At 42.2% G+C, this 23,649-nt stretch overlaps 1 protein-coding gene across 4 annotated transcripts in view; it reads right to left on the bottom strand.

Annotated features, from left to right (window-relative positions):
• Positions 1–23,649, bottom strand: part of KCNIP4 (potassium voltage-gated channel interacting protein 4) — a 1,009,396-nt gene that overhangs the window by 81,372 nt on the left and 904,375 nt on the right. For 3 of the 4 annotated variants that reach the window (XM_066280675.1, XM_066280674.1, XM_066280673.1), the window contains exon 2: positions 16,755–16,879. In XM_066280675.1, coding sequence (XP_066136772.1) covers positions 16,755–16,879 — 125 coding nt within the window. The remainder of the gene's footprint in view (positions 1–16,754; positions 16,880–23,649) is intronic. The other variant, XM_066280672.1, reaches the window with a different exon arrangement.

Below are 23,649 nucleotides of genomic sequence, written 5' to 3'. Positions count from 1 at the left end.
AGTGAGAGTAAAAATAGGAAAGTTAATTAAGATTTTGCCATGAAGCCTTGATGCTGAGGAGGGACCAGGAAGCAGGTAGCAGATCTGGGAGTGGAGAGCGACATTCATTATTCTGGGCTGACTGCTGATGATTGGATCCCGCTCTGACCCTTCCTTACCCGCATGCTCTCAGGGAACCCTGTAATCTCTGCTTGGGTTTCCTCATCTATAAAATGGAGATGATAATGGTATGTATTTCACAGTGTTGTGTACATTAACATAGGACACTTTGTATTTAATATGACACATTATTGTACAATGTCATTGTATAGTTAATGCAAAGTGCTTAAAACAGTGCCTAGCACTAAGCAAGAGTTATACCAAAGTCGAGGAAACTGAAAACTATCTACATATACATTTTGCTGATCTGCACAATGGACACACAGAGTTATTTTTTCTTTTGGAAAAAAAGTGCATCCTGAAGCATATTTAATGTACTTGAAAAAAAATTCAGACTAAGAATAAAAATTGATCTGCTTAGAACAGAAAATCTGCACAGAAAGTGAAAAGGTAATACTTCCCTATTCATATTTTTTGTCCTTTTGAGGTCTTGTAGTTGCATGGAGTAATGACTTTGGGGACAAACTGTTCCATGATAGGTGGTAGCAAAGGGCTGTCATACGTTACTGGCTTTCATAATTGCTTTTATTTTTCTTATTACTACCCAAAAATGTGAACAATTGTATAACCACAGATAACCCAGTCCTCAAGAACATAAGTAAATATACCATTACCTTAAACTTGGTTAGATACTGTACTTAAAAAGTTACTGAACCTTGGCAGGTTGGCCTGGTGTGTGGAAGTCCCAGGTTTGATTCCTGGTCAGGGTACACAGGAGAAGCTCCTATCTGCTTCTCTCCCCCTCCCCCTCTCCTTCCTCTCTATCTCTCTTTTCCCCTCCCGCAGCCAAGGCTCCTTTGGAGCAAAGTTGGCCCGGGCACTGAGGATGGCTCCATGGCCTCTGCCGCAAGCACTAGAATGGCTCCAGTTGTAATGGAGCAATGCCCCAGATGGGCAGAGCATTGCCCCCTGGTGGGCACGCCAGGTGAATCCCGGTTGGGTGCATGCAGGAGCTTGTCTGTCTGCCTGTCCTCCGCTTCTCACTTCGGAAACACACACACACACACACACAAAAGTTACTGCTGTCTGGATTCAAATGTTCTGAAGATTTTAATTTGCTTTAAAGCAAAATAGAAGAACATGAACTAAAAAGTATTTTACTTCTGTGTGTTGGGCTCAAGGACTGGAGAAATCTGGTCTCATTGACATAAAATAAAGTTAATAAAGGATTAATTTCAGTAATGAATCACCATGGTGAGTTTTTTGTTTTACTTTTAAGATGTGGTGTTGGTACGAAGACTAGATTCTGATGGAAAGACAGAGGTAGGGAGACTAATTAGAACATCTTGACTACTTCATCAAAGAGACTTACAGTAGGCAGGATGGGACTGCAGAAGTGAGGATAAACTGGAGAATGTGTTAGAAAAAAAATTCTTACAGAACCTGATGGCTGATTAGATATGGGCCATTAAAGAGAAAAAGGGTCAATGATGATCACAGATTTCTAGACTGGATGATGTGGTGGATGGTCATGAACCCCAAGAGACAGAGAGTGTAGGGGAAAATGCAGTTGCCAGGTATGGGGCATGGCATGTTTAACTTTGGACATTGTAAATTGGAAGGGTCTGTGATAGTGTCAGGCAGAAGTGACAATCAGCTAAAGGAATTAACAGCATAAGTGAGACAGGTGAGCTGGAGATGATCTTTCATTCTCTCTGTCTTCTAAGCAACATGTGTTCCAGTTTCTTCTATTTTATTCTTTATTTTCTCATAGATCTTGTTCATTGAATTTTAATACACACAGAAACATGTACTTCCTTACATACCTACACATATAAGATTTTGATGCATGTATGTAAATACAAAGAATAGAGAATTACAATTAGGCACTTGGATAAGAGAGCTAAGAAATAGTAGAAATGTGTTCATCTATGTCCAAACTTGCTGCAAAGGAGACATGACCCCAACGAAGTGAATGTCAGAAACTTGCCACAGTCTCTAGTTTTTCTACATGGGAGGTGGGTTGTGCAGCTGCTAACAGAGTGAGGGTGAGGGCGAAATCACTAAGTCATCAGAATACATATTCTAAAGGTGGAGGAGAATTCATCTCTAAACGACTGTGAAATTTGTCTTTTCTGATTTTGTTTAAGATGACAGTCCAGTCTCCCTTCTTGGGCCAGTGGCAGAAGTTCCAAAAAAGAACAAACAATCAAACAACTAATCTCAGCCTTCTCTGCCTTCACATCACAAAAACAAGAAGAGGGGCCTGGCCCTTGCTACATTTGTGCCACACTCGAATTGTAACCGGTATTGTATTTATTTTTTTAAATTTGCATTGCATCATGATTCATTTTTGTTGTCACCATGGTTACTGCTGTTGTCTGCCATCCTTGCTAATCAAGCCTGAGCTTGAACTACTGCAGTCTCCACTCTCCTCCCTCCGACTCTGCTCTGCTGGAGTGAGATTTCTGACACATAAATCTAACCGGAGCCTGAGCTTGTTCCCTTGGTGATCTCATCTAGCCTCACAGAGATAAATATAATTTAGGTATTGAGGTCACCAACATTTCTTTCCGGGCGTGGAGGTCCCCTCCTGAACTCTAGCCATACGTGTGCTACGACCGACTCCACACTTTCCCCGGATGTCGACAAGGCGCCCCAGACCCCCAAACAAGACGGGGCTTGTTATCTTCCTCTCCGATGTGGCCTTCCTTTCATCTTTCAGAATGTCAATACATTTCTTTTTCTGATTGCTTAGATGAAAAGGTCAGAGTAATCTCTGTACAAGCACTGAGACACAGAGAAGCTGAGTGGTATCTTCAAGTTTGTGAGCAGGGAGGTGGCAGAGCCAGGGTGTGAACCCAGGCAGCCGACTCCGTAGTCTGTACCCGCAGTCAGGCGGCTCTCCACCTTACAAACACACCCTTTGCACTCTGTCTGGAGCCTCATACGGCACCTGCGTGACAAATACCAACGCCTCACCTCAGGGCGGGCGTGCCACGTCAAATTAGAGCCGCGGATTTTGGTCCTACCTAGTTGTCATGTTAAAGAGTTGGCCGTTTGTCTAGGGTCAAATTTTTTAAAATTTATTTTCACTTTATTTTATTTTTTTGACATCCTGTGTGTTCTTATTGGAATACTAGACTGGGATTTTGAGATGGGAGCTCTGATGTGTCTGTTATAGTGATGTCACATCTACTAATTAACTATAAGACCTTGGAAAGTTTCTCTGCCAAAAGATGCCAGGTGTGCAATAGATGGTCTAGGTCCCTGGTCGGCAAAATGTGGCTCGCGAGCCACATGCGGCTCTTTGGCCACTTGAGTGTGGCTCTTCCACAAAATACCATGTGCGGGCACTACCTCGATAAGGAATGTACCTACCTATATAGTTTAAGTTTAAAAAATTTAGTTCTCGAAAGAAATTTCAATTGTTGTACTATTGATATTTGGCTCTGTTGACTAATGAGTTTGCCGACCACTGGAGGTTTTATATAACATGTGTGTATGTGTGTGTGTGTATAATATTTGTATACATGTTATATATAATAATGTAGAAAAATATAAGACACCAAGTTACATGGTCCCTTCACTTCTTGAAGGCAGGACTCACATCTGTTTGCTTACTATGCATTTTCCCAGTGTTAATTGCAGTTTCATACTCCGCAGAAATTCGATAACTCTGTGTGAATTGCTGACTCGAGATGTCATGATTTGGTAGGTGAATGGGACAAGGTGCCCTAGAACCTCGGAGGCAGTTTGGTGTAGCAGAGAGAATCCTGAATGAAGAGGCAGAAACAGGGTCTGGAGGCAAAGAGGGCAGAGGTCTCATCACTGCATTGACCAGGTCACTGATTATTTGGCTTCAGGACAAATCACCATCACATAGGTCAAGTCTTCAATATTTGTCTCTGCAAAATTTGGAGAAGGTGGAATTAGTTGTTCTTAAAAGTGTATTAACCCTGGATGTATAATTCACCTTCACCACAAAACCCAGAGTGTCAGCACAGGACGTGTTTGTTTGTGTTGGTCTGATACAATGCAAGGGTTCAGAAATTCAGCAATAGCAGTCATCACGTAAACCCATCTCCACTTACACATTATTTCTGTGAGATTTGTCACCGATAGTACGAGTAGATAATAGTATTCCCTCACAAATCAGGAAGATGAGGTCCACGGAGCTTTCCTAGGGAAAAAGGACTAGTAAGTGTCAGAGCTGGGATCGGAACCCAGGATGCAGTGGCTCCGAGTCCTCCACCTGTGCCCCGGAACCCGCATCCTCCCTAAATCTGCAGTACTAGTGACACCCGAAAGAGGGCAGTGCGAGGCGCTGCTGGCGATGGCCTCGCTTCAACGCCCGCTCATTGGAAGCTATCGAGCAGAAAGCCCTACGATCAACTGAAGAATATTCTAGTCACATAAAACACTAATTCATTAGAAAAGGCTGGCAATCAACTGCATGTTCTCATTTTGTTTTCAATAAGTGTAATCTATCCAATAAGTCAGTAGCTCTTATTAATGATAATACAAACCGTGCGCAGTTATACGCTTGCCTTCCATTAGGGAACGAACAGGGGCTTTATTTGGCGTTCCAGAGGAGAAATCAAGTCGTCATTATTAGCCTTCGCTTCCATACACAGAGACATGGTGCCCAATTCAGCTGCCGACAAGCTGCAGTGGCTCAGCTGTGTGTACGGTATATTAAAATGTGTTTAATCCAATATTAGTTCCACGAGAGACATCCTTGTCCACCCCGCTTCCCATCACCACGGATAACACATGGGGAATCAGAGTCCTGCAATAATTACAGACCACAAGTTCTAACAATACACCACAGAGGGACTAATCACAACCTTTCCGGCAGTGGGTTGATTTCAAATAATGTTTACTTCTTTTTTTTTTTTTTTTTTCCATGAAGAGCCCTGTGTTGGATGGACCACGTTTCTGGTAAGAAGATTCAATCTGGATTTTAACTGAAGAGATTATACACTTTATTTCCTGGTGAGAAGGCACTAAATTACTGTTTGGTATAGTTTTTGTTCTTCCTTTCTCTAAACATTTTTACAAACATTTTTTTATGATCTCTTTTGAGGAGAAGAAAGGGCATAATGTTCAGAAAGCTAGACAGACTAAGTAAATAGCTACCTGCTTAATGTGTGATATAACCAGGAACTATGTTAAGAGTACCTAAAATCAAAACACATACACACACACACGAGAAAGTATCATTGGTCCATTTATGAATAACCAGTGCAAAGACAAACAACACTCCCCCCACACACACATACACACATACACACACACACATACACACATACACACACACATACACACACATACACACACACATACACATACACACACACACACACAAAAACAAGCTGACTACTTGGCTTCTGAGAAGTTAAGAACTAAATATGACACCAAATAACAGTAATTCTCTTGGGTTACATTTTTGAAAATTAAACTTTATCCTTTCCTCAGTGTTATAGAATCTATAGTGTATATTATGGTCATGTTTTATGTGTGTTTATGCAAGTTTCCTTCAGAATATTTTGAAGATGAAAAGGTGATATATTCAAAAGGAAAACAGAAGTGAAGTTGCACATTGGCCTACCTCTAGTGGCTGAAATTCACATTTGAAAAAAATGGTTTGGTTTAGTTCCTTATTGACCTATTTTGAACATTTAAAATATAAGGTCTATCAGCCTGAAGATTTGGTAGGTAATATTTTTGCTTACTCTACAAACATTTGTTTTTGTTAACTAAGGATTGTTAAACAATAGAAAAAAGCCTTCAAGAAGACAATGAGTTAATCTGAGGTAACATTATGTACTCTACTGAAATGGTCCTTTGTGATCCTCAGAAATTTTTTAAAAAAATTATTTTTATTCTTTGTAAATCATGTTGTTTAAAGTTTTCTGCATGGTGAGTAGATGTCACTATAACAAAATATAACTGAACAAAGAGCCAAAACTATGCCCAAGTTAATTATTTCTTTTGTTTCTTATTAATTTTATACTTCCTACACTAGCCTCTAGTACCTGTGAGTAGAAGGCAATTCTCTTCTACTCATTACTATGTACTCAATATTAGCAACATCCCTGACATATTACTAGTATTCAATAAAGAATTGTGCTCAATATTTGCTTGTGGAAAAAACTAGTGACCAGGAGGAGCTATAGATGAGAAGTTCCGACTTAATCTCCTAAAATTCTATGGGGATTGGAATGCCATATATTAAACATAGTTTATATATGAGCATAATATGCACAGATAAGGAAATTACTGATTCTATCTCATTTTCCTTTATGCATGTCTTTGTATTTCCCTCAAGTTAAATGAATGAAAACAGATTTAAGATAATTTACAGTCTAACACTCTCAACTCAAATGCATTATTGAAAGACTTTAAAGTTTTGAAAACTTACCTTATTTTAATGAAGATTTGAATACCTGCCACGATCACAGGAGTAATTGCCAGTTAGGTTTATATTAATGACCCCATTTAAATGGAAATTGTATAAACAAAAAATGATCTGACTTTATGGGGTAGGTTCACTTCCCATAGCTCGCAATGATGAGTGGCGCCCCGGATATGTTTTTAGTTTTAACCATAAGACATCCGAAGTTTCATAGCTAGGTCTTTAAGAAACATGTACTGAATTGGAAAATTATTGATTGGATTCCCAGTGATATGTTTGTATGAACCAATTAGTTCTTTCAAAAAGAATAAGAAGACTAGACTTCCAGCCAAGATGGTGATGTAAGTAAACATGGTACTCGAATCCTCCCACAGCCTCTGCTGTAGTTGCACCTGGTCCTTGCAGTCAATCAGCATAGGGGCCAATACCTCCCAGTGATACCACAGCAATCAAGGCTCAACTATAACAGGATAGTGCACACAACCCACACATGGTCGCACCTGGAGCTCTCAGCTTGGGTGACTAGAGAGTCTGTGCCACTGGGCCCTACAGGACACCTGCTACACATGGCCACTCTACCTACCATATAGAAACCAACACAGGAAAGCAGCCAAAATACAGAGACAAAGAAACATGTCCCAAATGAAAGAACAGGAGAAATCTCCAGAAAAAGAACTAAACAAGTGGAGGTAAGCAAACTGACAGATGCAGAGTCCAAAAGAATGGTCATAAAGATGCACAAGGAACTTAGTGAGGACATGGAGACCACTAAAAAGGAATCAGTCAGAAAGGAAGAATACATTAACTGAAATGAAGACTAATTTACAGGGAATCAACAGTAGAGTACATCAAGCCAAGAATCAAGTCAGCAATTTAAAATATAAGGAAGCAGATTAATAAATTAATTAAACACCCAATCAGTATAGCAAAAAAAAAAATCAGAATGCAAATAAATGAAGATAGTGTATGGAGCCTCGGGACAACTTCAAATGTAACAATATTTGCATCACGGGGGTACTGGAAGGAGAAAAGAGAGAAGAAGAATTTGAAAACCTATTAGAAAAATGAATGACAGAGAACTCCCCTAACCTGGTGAAGGAAATAGACATACAAATCCAGGAAGCACAGAGGGTTCTAAACAAGATGAACCCAAGGAGCCCCACATCAACATATCATAATTAAAATGCAAATGGTAAAAAGACAAAGAGAGAATCTTAAAAGTAGCAAGAGAAAAGCAGTTAGCTACTTATAAGGGAGCCTCCATAAGACTGTCAGCTGATTTCTCGACAGAAACTTTGCAAGCCAGAAGGGAGTGGCAAGAAATATTCAAGGTGATGAATAACAAGGACCTACAACCAAGATTACTCTACTGAGCAAAGCTATCATTTAGAATTGAAGGACATATAAAGTGCTTCTCAGACAAGAGAAAGTTAAAGAAGTTCATTACCACCAAACCAATATTACATGAAATGTTAAAAGATCTTCTTTAAGAAGAGAAGGAAAAAAAAGATCAAAATATGAACAACAAAATGGCAACAAATACATATCTATCAAAAATTGAGTCTACAAAACTCAATAGATGAACAAGTAAAACAGAAACAGATTCATATACACAGAGAACATTCTGATGGCTGCCAGAGGGGAGGGGTATAGAGGGAATGGATGAAAAAGGGGAAAGGATTCAGGAGTAGAAGCTGGTAGTTACAGAATAGTCATGTGGATGTAAAGATCAGCATAAGGAATATAGTCAATAATAGTCTAATAACTATGTGTGGTGTCAGATGGGTACAAGAATTACCAGGGTGATCATTTATTAAGTTGTATAATGTCTAATCACTGAGTTGTCCACCTGAAACGAATATAAAATTGTATGTCAACTGTAATTGAAAAGTAAAAAAAAGGAAAAAAAAAAAAAAAGAGTCCGAAGGACTAATGGTGTTAAAATTGATCTGCACAGCAGTCTTACCAGCATCCTGCACTTCGGTTCTGTGCTGTGAAGACTGGGTTCCGTGTGCAACAAATGCACTAACAGACCTCTGCGGATGCAGCTGCTCTTGAACTTGTTATGTATTATTTACTTCGGATGTACAGTGCTAAGGGAAGTCAGAAACCTCAAATCGTTCAACAGGCAGAGACTTACTATTATTATGTTCAAAATCTTGATCCATGAAGGGGTATATGAGTTTAAAGAGCAAATTGACACATTACTCCCAGACTTAAAAAAAAGTCTTAGGAGGATTAGCTGGACTAATATAAGAAATCTTTACTATATTCCCTAGAAAAATTCAGTAAAAGAAATGTTTATTGGCTTTTACAGAGTGCCAGTTGCTTTCCGGATGTAGTTTCTCCTTCTATCTACATACAATGCTGACCAGACATAGACTGTATGTATTTCCTAGCTTTCCTTGGAGTTGGCTGGTCATGTGACTAATAAACATTTGGGATGCAAGTGAAAGTGATGTACATAACTTGAGTGTTATCGCTAAATGAAGATAAGTTGTTTGCCCTTGATCTATGGCTCTTTTACCTTTCCTCTGCACATAAAAGTGACCAAGTTTATGCAATGCAGATAGTGTAGAAGCCTAGCCAGGGTAGAGCAGGAAAATATACTGGAGGACCCTGGATCCCTGAATGTCCTATTGGAGCAGAACTACCCCATCAATCTGGACCAACCCACCTGTGACTTGAAAGGGAGAAATAAAATATGATCTTACTCACAGGATTGTTGTGAAAAAAAGGAGAGAAAATCTTGAAGATTTTAGAGGTGTTTCTAGTGAATTGTGTTTTATATAAGGGTTGCTTGTATGTAAGTTGTTTTTTTAAAATTACCTACATCTCTAGGTTGCATTATAGGTTGAACAGATCAAAAATTGTTATTTGTCTTAATTTCACAAAATCCTGATAAGATCATTGTGAGACTGTCAGTTTCTACAAGATTTTATAGGACAGAGTAAAATCAAACCAAAATAAAGTGCACTACTATATTTCCAATTTTGTCCTTAAGGCAAGGACATGGGACAAAGACATTTTAAGAAAGAGCTTGTGGACAGTACACAATTCATGGGAGCAGCATGGTGACAATGGTGCAAATGATGACAATGACAAAATATAATAATAATAATGGCCACATTTTGAGTGTCATCATGAGACAGGTTTTGTATGCTGTGCTTTACATCTGTTATCTTTGTACACCATCCAAGAGATGCTATTTCCACAAGTTTGCAGATAAGTGAAGCCCAGTGAGGTCAACTATATTGCCAAATGGTAGCCAGAGCTAGAATCTAATCACATTATCTTTTTTACTTCAAGATAACATCCTAGAGTCTTTATGAACCAAAAGGATCTCATGCCTATTAACCACACTCTAAATTAAGGGATTATACAAAATATTTCTCATTATCTCATATACATGTGTATTGGTAACAGAATTTTCAAAGGAGAATTTGATGTTCAGAGAAGCTAAGCGACCTGTCCCAGGTAGGAAATGGTTTAAACCCGGGAGAGCCCTTGTACCGTATCAGTCCTTGGAAGTCAGAAAGGCAGCCATGTTTACCTGCATAGACTTGTGACAACCTTCTCCTCAGAAAGCCCTGCGTCTTGGAAATCTGACAGAAAACTTTTCTAGGGCATAAGAAATAACATTTTAACTCTCTACTTATACTTTGATTCTAAAGTACATGAGTAATACTTTGCACTTAAGGAAGATCTTTTTATCTGAGTCCTTCAAGCGCAGAACAAAACCAATTATTACCCACCCCCCTTCTGATTGGAAAGGAAGATCTTAATCCCTAATTTGCTGACAGGGAGACAGAAGCTGCCAGGGAAGAAGTGAGTTACTGAAGGTCACACAATCAGTCTATGAAAGCTTTAAGAATGCCTCGGAGGGCTGGTGACAAGAGAGCAATTGCCTTGTACAATTAGCAGCTTATTTCGCCATCCTAACCACCGTATCCCACTCATTTCCCTCTCCTCTCCCTCTCCACCCTAAGTAGGATTTCATGCCTTTTATGTAAATGTACTGTGTCAAAAATTGAAGGTCCCTATAATTTCATCCTAAGCTCCCATCATCTATTTTTAAAGGTCTTAGTGCAGAGAGTTCTCAGGCACTGTGAGTCGGGTGGAAAAACCCCATCCAAGAACAGTCACCGCCTGCTGGTTCCTTTGGTCACAGTATAAAAACTCTTACAGGAATCAAGCAAAAGTCTGGTGCCCCTTTTGGTAAAATCGGCAAGGAGATGTCTGCATGCAGGGACAACACTGAGGGTGGGGAGTCACTATACTTGAGATATGACACATCAAACCAAATTGAGTGGCTTCACTCCACAAGGATTGCTGTCCCTCACAAACACCACTGTGGTGAACACTGTATGGTGACTCCCAATAAATCACACCCTCTTTAACCCTCTGGCCCTGAGTGCTGGATTAACCCAGGTGATGGGCTGAGCTGTCATACTCATCATTATGCTACATTATAAAAGACCAGCAGAAAGACTCTCCCTTGCTAGCTTTGAAGACGTGAGCTGCCATGTTATCAGAGAGCCTATGAGCAGACCATTGGCAAAGGATTATGGGAAGCCTCTAGGAGTAAAGTGGCCCCAGGTAGACAGTCAATAAGAATGGGACCTTGGAAATACAACCACAAGGAAGCGAGTTCTGCCAAAAAACATGGACCCAGGATTCAAAAAGTAATGCAGCCCAGCCAACATCTCCCCTGTAGGTTTGTGAAGGCCTGAGCAAAGGACCTAGCTAAGTCATTTCTGGACCCCTGACCCTCAAAACTGTGTATTAATAAGTAATAAATGTGTATGTGTGTGAGTTTTAAGCTTCTAATACATGGTAATTTATTATGCACAATAGAAAATGAATACAAACAACTTTCTTTTTAGATAAAAAGGATACTAACTCTTCACATTTTTAGGGAAAAGGGGCATTAATGAAGAGAACCAAGGCTTTGCCACCCTAAAGCTATCTTTTTGGGATATTGCTTTTAAGCTGTTAGTTAAAAAACAAGACTCAGAAAGAAGCCACTGGCCTAAGAGAATCAAGGGGAAAGGTCTACTCCAGGACGGGAATTGTGGGTCATTGCCTTAGTCTGATTTGAATCACGTATGGTAAATAGAAGGGTTCTGGCAGGGGCTGATTAGCTAGACATCCCCTGTGTCCCACTGTTCCTGAGTGTCTAAGCAAGGATTTTCTTGCCAGGTGAGCTCCCCTTTTCCTCAGAACTTTCAAATCTCTCCTCTCACTTTGGAAATCTAAGACCCCGTTCTCTCTTTGTCTGAAGACCACATACCCAGTGCTACCTCACTGTCTTTGAACTATTTCCTGCTTATGTGAGTTTCCCATGCAGGTGTGTTACAATTTAATATTTATCCTGTTAATCTGTAACTGTTTATTTGGTTATTAGCTCAGCTAGAAGAACTTAGAAGGTGGGAGGAAAGGTATTAATTTAAAATTTTTTAGACCCCATATTAACAAGTATGAAAGCGATGCCTTAAAGATATACTTGAATCTGGTTCATACTTTCACCTAATATAATTCCAAGTAGTAAAAGAACAGAAAGTGGATGAAGATTTAGGACAGAAAGGAGCCAGGTGTCCAAAGCATCTAGGTCTAACCACAGCGTGGGGCAAAGGTAGGTTTACAGCTGTGTGTATGGAAAAATAATACAATAATTAATAAATAATAATATAAAAATGAACTATGTTTTGTGTACTCCCATAAACCTACTTTTGCCTCACCCTGTGTTTTTGCCTGTCTCTCATCTTGTGCCTTAAAAGATGGAAAGAATAGGTTACAAATTATTAATCATGAAAGGAAATGCCGAAGATGCATAGCCATCTTAAAATCAATGCATTTTGAAAGAGGCAGTAAAGCAAGTTTATGAATCCTGTATACAAATACCTGCATGACCTTCTAGGCCAGCTGTTCTCAAATATAACCTTCTACAAGCTATCAAAAGAGATTTTTTTTTAATTAAAAAAATAAAAACGATTCTTGAGCATCACCCCAGGCTTACCTAAAGTAAGTTACTCCCACTCCCCACACCCCTCAATATACACAAACACCCCACCACCAAGGACCTTATAAGGTTCCAATGTAGCCAGTCTGATATTGGTATTTGGCATTATAGGGCTTATCACAATTAGGTCTTGTGTGTGTGTGTGTGTGTGCACGTGTGACAGCATTGCCTTACATCTAGGATGTTATATATCCAGCTCAAAGGTTCTCAGTCTATGCTGCACATTATAATTTACTGGAGAGCCTATAGATGTTCATGCTTCTTCTAAGAGCAATTCCATCAGCATCACCAAGCGCGGTACCCACTCTGTGGACGCTGTAAAGCCCCTGGGATGGTTGCGCCATGCGGTGAAGTTTAAGGCTGCTGATGTGTAGGTAATACCTTGCATTTTTCTGTATCCTTTCTGATACATAATTAGAAAGGTTGCTCAATACCCACAACACTGCCAGGGAGGGATGTAGGCCAACTGTAAATGCCCCACTTTGATGGGACACAAAAGTGAGGTTTCCTATTTGGGGTCACGCGATAATAACTCCTTTTTGTTTAACTTCATGTTTGTCACCTTAATATATCAAAAGCAAAAAATTAAACAAACAAACCCAAACCTGTGCAAGGTAGATATCGTCATCCAAATCTGCAGAGACAAGAACATACAGGCTACCGATTTCAAGGGAGTGGCCTAAACAAGTCATGTGTGGACGGACCCAAGTCTGGGTGACACCAAAGTTTATGATGTCTGCACTGGACCAGCGAGTCTCAGAGTGCGATCCCCTGACAGGCAGCACTGGCATCGCCTGGGAACTTCTAAAAAGGGAAAAGTCTTTTCCCTAGTCTTAGACCTACTAAATCAGGGGTTGGAAACCTTTTTGGCTGAGAGAGCCATGAACGCCACATATTTTAAAATATAATTCCGTGAGAACCATACAACGACCCATGTACATTATACATAATCAATAAAAATTTGGTGTTGTCCCAGAGGACAGCTGTGATTGGCTCCAGCCACCTGCAACCATGAACATGAGTGGTAGGAAATAAATGGATTGTAATACATGAGAATGTTTTATATTTTTAACATTTTTTTTAATTAAAGATTTGTCTGCGAGCCAGATGCAGCCATCAAAAGAGCCACATCTGGCATGCGAGCCATAGATTCCCAACCCCTGTACTAAATCCTAGTCTTCTGAGCTGGGACCTGGAAGTCTATCTTTTAGCAAGTCTATCAGATGATTCTGAGGCACACAAAAGGCACACTCTCATAGAAATGGACAGTAGTGTCCATTTCCAGCAGCTGCCTCTTTCTAGAGACTCAGCTCAGCATGTGGTAGAAGAAATAAAAATATGGAGGAGACTCCATGGGTAAGACGGGGTGAGAGGCTGAGAAATTCTCTCCCACCATCTTCCTTTTCTCCCTTACCCCATTTCTATGAATAACCTATGTTGGCACTGAGGAGATGCTATCAGAGATTCGGTGCTGGAAGGAACCGGGGGGCTCGGGTGATCTTGACTTGTGGGGTGCCTTGACATGTTAAGTCACTTCCATGTGACTATTTTAAGATGTTGATGAATAGTTTATCCTTTTAATCAAAATATGGGGAGTTTTAAAAGGTCTCATGAAAAATGAATGCCTTAATTGGTTCCAGGGAAATGACTTTCGTGATGGTAAGGGCTTGAGATAACTGGTGCTCAGGAAACCAAGGGTAATTGGTCTGTTTTCCCCAATGCCAGGCTGGTCCAGCTGGCTGTCATCCTGTAAAACTTGGGCCTGCCAGCCTCCTGCAGGGACTCCGTGGCTGTACGCTAGGGCGTGTTTTATAGAGTTGTATGTTTGACTAGGGGACAAGAAACAAACATTAAGAGACCACTCTTGTTTGATTTTTCTGAGACATTGATTAATATTTTCTGAGTAAATTGTGACATCCTCTCCTTTAAAGAAGTATGTGAAATATGCTTTAGGCATATAAGAGTCTGTTGCAAATTTATCTCATGGGGCAGGGTTGGGGGGAAGACAGAGAGAACAACGAAGAGAGAGAAAAGAAACAGAGGCAAGGGAAAGAAAGAAAAGAGGGAGAGAATGAAGAAATAAAGAAAGAGATCAGAAGGGTAGAAGAGAGAGAAAGAAACGTTGGGAAAAGAGGGGGAGAAAGAAGTTAAAGAAACACAGAACAAGTAGGCAAAGAAGAAAGAGAAGTCAATGAGTGCAGACTTCAGAGTCCGGGCAGGATTCTGTGGACTGTGACGTAGATAAGACATGGCTGAGAGACGCTGGCCCCTGACGTCACTGATGGCAGTCAGCACGATTCAGTTTGCAACACACGGGGTGAAAGGCATGGGGACCCACGTGGAGAAACCTACAGTGACGGTATTGGAGTAATGATGTAGCAGCCTTTCATAGCATCTACTCTGGGCCAACACTTGGTCTTTCTCCCTTGTCCCGCCCCGGCGTTGCCACTCGGCGGATTGCTGCTGCCAGCAGTCAGTCCAGCTGTTTCATTACAAGTCCTGCTCTCTCTGAACCCTGCAAACTGGCAGCCTGGGCATAACTGAAATTCTATAAATCCCCTTCCTCTTTATGCATGTTTATTTCTATGTGTCATCTAGACACAGTATACACCAAGATCCCCTTTATTGAGTGTCCTGTGTCTGTGCAGTGAACATGCATCTCCATTGTATCCTCTCCATCCCCCACCCAGTGTCCCCCCAGAAAGCCTGGATGCTAGCAGAGAATCAGGTGTTGGAGGAGTAATGGGGGAGAAAGCTTTAGAAAGCCCAGGAGTGATGAGGAGCAGACATGGGAAAGAGACAGACCCCCCAGAGTGTCTGAGACATGGTGGAAGGTTGTGTGCAATACATATGATAGAACCCTATCAATATACTCTGAAAACCCAACCACAATTACCAATTCTCTGAGCCAAATTTTTGCGGATATCAAAGTAGGGGCACAATTTCTCCACTGGCCTGTGTGAGGGCGGACAGGGGCACTATTTGAAGTGGTCAGATTGGAAGAGGCTGGAATTAACAGAAATCTTTGGATACTATAGGCTTCTACAGGCCATGGAAATGGTGTCTCTTTGGAGGTGGGTTTGCAAAAGAATCAAAGCAATTGAATTTGGATCTCAAGGGGCTCCTATAGCCCCCATGGTTTATACATGTGTAAGAAGACAGTGCATGTTGGGCTGTGCATGCCATTGATACATGACCACAACCACTGGTACTTTCAAAGATGAATTGCTTTCAAAAAGATTCATGACAGCAAGCCTTCTATCTCCCTATCCAGACCATAAGCTCCTGAGGACTGAAACATCACTTCTCTGGCTGAATAACCTGCAATAGCTAACAATACTGCACACAGAGCAAGGATCAATAAGAGTGTGTGGCTGACAGATCGCCTGGACCACTCACTGTCTCTCACCCTCGTCCTCTGCTGTGCAGGGACAATCACTCCTTCGCAGATGACTCACTGAGGAAGGAGAATCGTGGTAACACCTGTATCACAGATACCTGGACGCAGGGGCTCCTACACACGCCTGTGGTCTAGAGTCATCGGCAGCACGGTCGTTTAGAGACTATCAGACTTATTGTGACTTCTCTCCAATGCTAGGAATGGACTTCTTGATGGGCCCCGATTTACAGCCAAGTTTCAAGTCAAACATCAAACTATAGTTTAAAAATACAGAGATAATTGGAACTTACTGAAATGATGTCATTAGAGCTGAAAAATAAAAAAGACATCCTAACTAAGAATTGAATTGAGCCTGATCTGTGGCGGCAAAGTGGATCAAGTGTCAACCTGGTACACTGAGGTCACCAGTTTGAAACCCTGGGCCTGCCTGGTCAAGGCACAGATGAGAAGCAATGAGTTGATGTTTCCCACTCCTCTCCACCCCTGTCTCTCCCTCTCTCTCCCTCTCTCACTCTCTCTCGTTCTCTCCTCTCTCTAAAATTAAGAAATAAAAGCCTTTTTTAAGAAAGAATTGAGTTGAGTAGACCTTTCTCCTTCACTCATCCTTGCTGAATGTGTCCCTCTGATGTATGAGTAGCCGGGTGCCAAGTCCTAAGGGTTATGGACAAGATTCGCCCCGGGAAAGATGGGTAGGAAATGCACATGGGACGGGGCGCTCGCAGAACAGCGCGTTTCTCCCTGGCCCTCCCCTCTCCCGCCTCCAGGCTCCTCAGAGGACTCCGTGAAGGTGAGATCAAAGAGAGAGTTCTTACGTTCTTAAATCCTCGGTACAGAATCTGCAGTTCCTTCTTGGTGAACTTGCTCTGGGCTTCCAGGAGCTCCAGGGCCTCAGGCCGGTGCCGGACCGTGGCCATCTCCAGCTCATCTTCCACGCTGTCTGCAGGGGGGAGCGAGAAGCGTGTTAGGGAGGGGCACGCCTCACCAGGGCTCACACACAGGGACACAGGGGGATGCTCGTTAGATGTCTAGCATTTCTCCAGAGGAATGGTTCTCACACTGCCAATCAATCTTTATAGTTCCCATGGTTTACAGTGTTAAGCCAAGCTAATTCTACATGTTTTAAATAGTTTCTAGTCATTAAACATTAGAATACTAGCATTTTCCAGTACAGTTTGAAAAGTAAAAAAAAAAAAAAAAAATCATGGAAACGTAAAACCTGGGATTTGGGTATGTATATATTATACCAAGTACTAGTTCTAAAAATAGAATTTTAATTTAATAACAATATCACCCCTGGATCACACATCTGTGAGATAGGACTTGGCTAATACTCAACAAGGATTTTTCTGAAATAAAGTATTCTTCCTGGAGCTGCAAACACTGTAGTTGGATCAGGTGCGTGAAATCTGCTGCCAGTTTGACTGGCACAAACCCGGGTTACGCGGGTGCACTCTGGGTGGACCTGGGCCTAGGGGAATTTCTGGCTAGACCCTATTTTATAATCAAAGAAATCCATAGTTACAGGTAAATTATAAAAGATCGCACTTTGCTTTGTGAATTATACTATAATTTCTCTAAAATGTTCTATGCAAAATAATCCTCAGTCCATACGAATTTGGGAAATGTAAATGCTAACACAGCTTGGGAGCAAAACACCAGGAATATGATGTTTTGAGAAAACTTTCAACAAAGAATTGTGTTTAGCAAAAGGTATTTGTCTATAGAACCTTTCCTCCCCATAAGTAACATCTGGTAAACATCTGCAAATTTGTTCTAGGGTCACGGGGAACACACAGTGGGATGTTCTGGGATATAGACTGCTCACAAGAATTAGGGGATGTTTCAAAATGAATATGAAGTGGAGATATCCCCTAAGTTTTGTGCGCAGTATCTTAGGGTCCTGCCATAGTCCAGTCCAAAAAACTTGTCACGGGCAGAAGCACCCATGCCCAGTCCTGAGGCCGGGGCTTCCCTCCGCTGCGTTCCTTCCTGTTAGCGGCAGGTTCCCGAGGCAGAGGGCTGGGCTCAGAACAGCTTCTTCTCATCCACTCTGCACCCAGGGCCACCAGCACCTCCACGTCCATGTTTTTATGTGTCCATTGGAAATGTAGTCATTTTTTTTTTAGTACAAAAGTCACATCGTTTTGATATGTGATAATGCTGCCTCTCACTAGCATCTGCTCCTACTCACTGCCCCGTCTCTCCGCGGGCAGTGAGGGGCCACCATCCTCACTTAGTGGGGGGAGGAAGGCCACTGGAAGCCTAATCTCGGCGGGTCCTCATCACTGCTCTCCGGGAGTTTATAAAAGACCAAGAACGATGACGAGACAAGTACTCAGAATGGTAGTGCTTGTCAAAACGAGGAAGAGGAGGTAAAAGCGAAACCTTGTTTTGCAGGTTTCACATCAGAATCATTCACTTGGCAACAGTGCTCTGGAAAAGCTGCAGATGATGATGGATGGGTAAGAATAATACCAGTGACACAAAAGGATGGGAAGACCAGCAATAAACTCAGGGCTGGTAAAGCTGACGAGAATTTGGGGGGGTCTGCAGCTAAAGGGTGTGAAAAAGAGGTACAGTGGCCGATAAAAGGCATCTAGGCATTAGCAACTTACCCTTGGCCTGAGCTTTATGGGGACAATCAAAAAAGCCAAAAAAGGAATCCTTTTATTTTCTCCTTTATTCATTGGAGTAAGTTGATTCTATTCAATGGGTCCCACGCAAGAGAGAACGGAGGAAGATGGTCCTCCCCAGTATCGATCACTGTTCTTCCAGTGAATGGGGCTGGGTTGTAGGTATTGTATATAGTTGCCACTGCAGCGTTAAACACCACAGAACAGATCTAATGTAACCCGACAATAGCAAGCCTCTGCTTTCTTAAAAGGTCCCCATGGAAACTTTGTTTGAATCATTTACATTATAATTTCTTCAGCTTGAAATGTTCCTCTGTTCCCCCCCCCCATCCAGTGAAATGTATATATCTTTTATGATCCAATTCAAATAGTACTGCCTCCTCTTTAAAGCCTTCCCGGATTGCTCCACCATGCAATCTGATGGCTCCCTGGTCAGAGTTCTCACACCCTACCTTCCTCTCGTATAGGATCTAAAGCAAAATCCTGTGATCTGTTCATGACTGTCTTCTCTGCTGAGACTTCTTTGAAGACAGGAGTAATGTCTTACAGACCCGCATATCTTCTAGACTCTGCTAACCCTTTGTGACTCAAAAATTACTTGGTAAATGGATGACTGAATGAGTCAGTAAACAAATGGTGTTGCTTGCTAGCGTTTCCATTCCTCCGGGGGCCCCTGAACCTTAGCTGCCCTCTAGAAAAGTATTCCTCAGACTGAGGCTCCTGGGCCGCTGGCGGACCTGAAATGCCTTCTTTGGAATCACTGTGCATGGTTCTGAGAAATACAGCACAGGCTAGAAGTGAAAGGACATTTAATCAGATTTTCTGAGCAGTCTTTCAATCATAGCGCAACCTCCTCTGGACCTAGTGACCCTTCCATTGGAAAGAAACAAAACAGCGCATTAACTTCCTGGCCTCTTAACCCCACAGCGGTGGGAACGCACGCCACGCCCACCGCAGTTCCTTCCCCCAGCTGCCGCTTGACTTGCAAATGCTGAGACGGAGACAGAAGACCTAGGGCCCTGGGGTCAGGGTAATTGAGTTAAGTGTGTGTGATAATAGAAATAGCACAGGCAATGTCCAAAGCATCCGCCTTCCAGTGCCTGCCTGCAGTTCCTCTTGTGTTCTCATCTTACTGGTATACCTTACTTCTTAATGACTCCAACTTGCCGGAGAGCTGTTTCTATTTCTAGGAGCCTGACAGGCTCTCCAAACACACCTGAAATCATCAGCAATCACGTTTATGGTAAGTTAAAAAAAGCGACACCACCTAACCCAATCAAAACTCTGATTCCTAGAGGCAAGACTCTGGTGAGCACAGCGTGACTCAGCAGGGACAGACGCAATGTGACACAGCTCCCCCTGAGGGGCAGGCATTTGGGGCAATTTTAATCCCGCGCTCAGCATTTAGTGAGCTCCTAGAATATGTCAGGGGATGGGCTCTAATGATAGTCTCTAGTCCTTGTGATAACTCCAAGGTGAGCTATAACTGTCCATTTTTTTCACGTGTGGGTACTGAGACTTAGAGAGGAGATGAACCGCCTGGCCAGGTGTCACATAGGAGAAAAAGAAAATAGAAACAAAATTTACACCCAGGTCTTTAAATGACAAAGCTTATGCCCTTTGCACTTGACCACATGCCGTCTCAACAATGATAAAAATAATGACAACCCCTCTCCTCTCCTGCACTGTTGAATGTCTCAGAAACATAAACGGACTTCACTCACTAGGTTCATTTCCTACCCCCTGCTCTCTCCTTCGTCTACTGCAGTCCGACTTCTGACCCCGCTCCGGGCTGAACTGTGTCCCCGTATAATTCATAGTATATTGAAGGCCTGACCCCCCCCCCCCCCCCAGGACAATACTGGAAGGTATGGTCTTTAAGCTATGGTCTTTAAAATGAGGTCATAAAGGTGGGATCCTAATCCAATACAACTGGTGTCTTTATAAGGAGGGAGGGAAGAAGAGAGAGAGAGAAAGAGAGAGCGAGAGCTGGGGTACCCATGCACAAGGAGAGGCCACGCGATGACACGGCGAGAAGGCAGCCACCTGCGAGCCAATGACAGAGGCCCCGAGAGGACCCAGCCCTGCGAACCCTGCCGACTCCTCCACTCTAGACTTCCCGCCTCCAAACTGTGAGAAAGTAACTTTCTGTTGTTTAAGCCACCCCGTCTGTGGCCTTTTGTTATGATGACCCCGGTAAAGTAATATATATCTACCTGTATACAAACGATATACGATTCTAATAAAAGCAGGTCTTGTTGTTCGCCAGGTGGGCCCAGCCAGTGCTGGGCAGTTTGTTAGTCAGTTGTATCATTGCATCTTCACAACATCCATCAGGAGAGTGATTATCATCCCCAATGTATAGATGAGAAAACTGAGGCTTGGAAATTTTAGGTGACTTGCTCAAGGTTCAAGTGGCTAGTTAGTATTGAAGCAGACCTAACTTCCAATATTTTAAGCATTCTGCTGAGATTCTTAATAAAAATCCATCACCCTACCGAGAGATTTTGCTCCAACCTGCCTGTATATGATCTCATTCTAATCCTGACAAAAATTCGGTGAGGTATATCTGTGATTGCCCTTATTTTTACAAAGAATAACCTGGGACTCAAAAAGCTTGAACAACTTACTCAAGGTCACACAGCTAGTGAGTGACAAAGCTGGGATCTGGTCTCTGGCTTTTTGACACCAAAGATCATGGTTTAGGCAACATGCTATTTGAGATAGTAACAGTTACATATTTTGGCCTAAAATCCTAGGGGATAAAAGATTTAAAAACCACAATCCAGGTGGTCCAAGAACCCCCAATGCCTTGGGGGAAATATACCTGGCTGCCTGGAGATCACTATGATGGGGGTCCTTGATTAGAAAGGAATAGAATGCCAGGTGGTGGCACAGTGGATAGAGCATTGGCCTGGGATTCAGAGGACCCAGGTTCAAAACCCCATGGTCACTGGCTTGAGCACGGGGCTCATCTGGCTTGAGCATGGGGTCGCCAGCTTGAGTGCGGAGTCCCTGGTTTGAGCAAGGGGTCACCAGCTCAGCTGGAGCCCTCGGTCAAGGCTCATATGAGAAAGCAATCAATGAACAACTAAGGAGTCGCAACGAAGAATTGATGCTTCTCATCTCTCTCCCTTCCTGTCTGTGTGTCTCTATCTCTGTCTTTCTACTGCTTACAAGAAAAAAGAGTAGAATCAGGTGTGGAAGTGAGGAGAGCCCACAACTGGAAAGAACACAGAAGGCTGTTTGCATTTCCTTGCTTTATCCCTGGGAAATTTCAGTTCCGGGAGGTGGAGTGCTTCGTCCCGGATGAACCGCAGAGCCAGGCGGGACTCGGCCTCCTGCATCGGCTCCAGGCCTGTCAACACCCCACACTGCTATTCTTCCAGTGCCATGCTGATGCAAGTAGTGTTTTAATTCATGCATCTTCTAACAGACTTAATTTTAATCAGACAGTAAGTTCCCAGGCCCAGCCACTGTGAGCTCCCAGCCTGTCTCTCTTCTTCTTTGTTCCTTAGACTCAAGTCTCTCAAGCCCCAAGGTTTTTCTCTAAACGGAGACAATGGTTCCCTCAGGCCATGACACGGTTGGGCTACAAACTGGAATTCAGATCACTTGGGAAAACAGGATGAGTTTTTAAAACCAGTCATCTTTCTCCCCTTTCTCGCCACTTCTCTTAAAATACAGCAAAGGCATCTTACAGCCCGACTCATAATTATGCCAAATTGTCTCTATCCGAGGTCAGATCACACCTTCCAGACTGTAACTACAGAAACCCTTGCTTTATAAACAAACGGGAATGTGAGGCCTGTGGTTCTAATACTCCTGCTTGTAAACAAGGCCTGTAATGCTGAAATAAAAGCATTTCATAAAAAATGATGTCATTTTTTTTTTTTTAAAGAAAGGGTGGTTCAGTGTTCCGTTCAGGCCCACAGAGTCCAGCCCTTGCCTTACCCTCTCCCAACATGCAAGGCCCGTGCCCCCCTGTCTTCTCTCAGCCTCTGCCCCACTACTGTCTGCACTGGTCCAACAGCGTCTAGCTTGGCACGCTAACATGCTCAATAAAAACGTAAAATAAACGTAAATAAATCTGATGCGCCCCAAACAGAGTGGGTGTATCTACCAGGAGGTCCATTTCTCAATACAACATAACCTTTTCTTAAGAAAAAGTATCCATTTTTCATTATAAAAAGATAATAGACAGTATAACTTTAAAATTCTATTTGGGCTGAAATTGATTTGTCTAAGCTAAAGATTCAGCCGACTTGACTTATATAGCTTTATTGCATTTATAAAAAAATAACCTCGGAGTCTGTACTCCTCTAACGTCTGCCCTTTATTAAACTGATTTAATAGTGACGTGATCGGAATGACAATAACATCATGATGAGAACAATTACCTTCTAATGATCTGTTACATGGTATTAATTGGAAGCCGGGTCCTGTGGCAGGTATCAGAGACAGTTGGACTAATTTCACTCCAGATAGTAGCTTTACCCTAAACATGGCTGGAGGATTCTTGACTACAACATTGGAAACTACTCCTGGGAAATTCAGCAGGAAGAAATAACTATTTAATGTTCAAGTCTGACCCATCAGGACAAAGATACAGCTGCCTGTGGGAAGATTTCCAAAGCTCTTTTACATGACACGGGAGATTTTCCCCTCTCTTCCTTTCTACATCAAAAAAACTTGTATGGGAATCAGCAGGGTGCCACATACTCAGAGTGCCTCATTCCTTACTTAGTCCCAACCCCTCTGGTGCTCAAATGGGTTGGCATTATAATCAGTTGAGAAGGCAGATTTTTGAAGGGTTGAGAATGAGAATGTGCTCAAATCTGCATACTTATACAGCTAACTAGTGGCGGAGCTGGGACCTGGGACAGGGTCACAAACCTGTCTTTCTTCTCCCTGTTTTGGCATTTGCCTTCTCGAGATGGAGAGTTGAAACCTGGACCAGTTTTTGGAAGCAATTCTTTAAATTCTGCCAACTTCAAATGTTTTACACAAACATGTGAAGGCCTGGGAATCCCCTCAACTCTTCTTGTCTTCACAACTATTCACCCATCCACCC

The sequence above is a fragment of the Saccopteryx bilineata genome, chromosome 5 (genome assembly GCF_036850765.1).
Source record: "Saccopteryx bilineata isolate mSacBil1 chromosome 5, mSacBil1_pri_phased_curated, whole genome shotgun sequence".
NCBI lineage: Eukaryota > Metazoa > Chordata > Mammalia > Chiroptera > Emballonuridae > Saccopteryx > Saccopteryx bilineata.
This window is presented reverse-complemented; position numbering and strand designations above follow the sequence as displayed.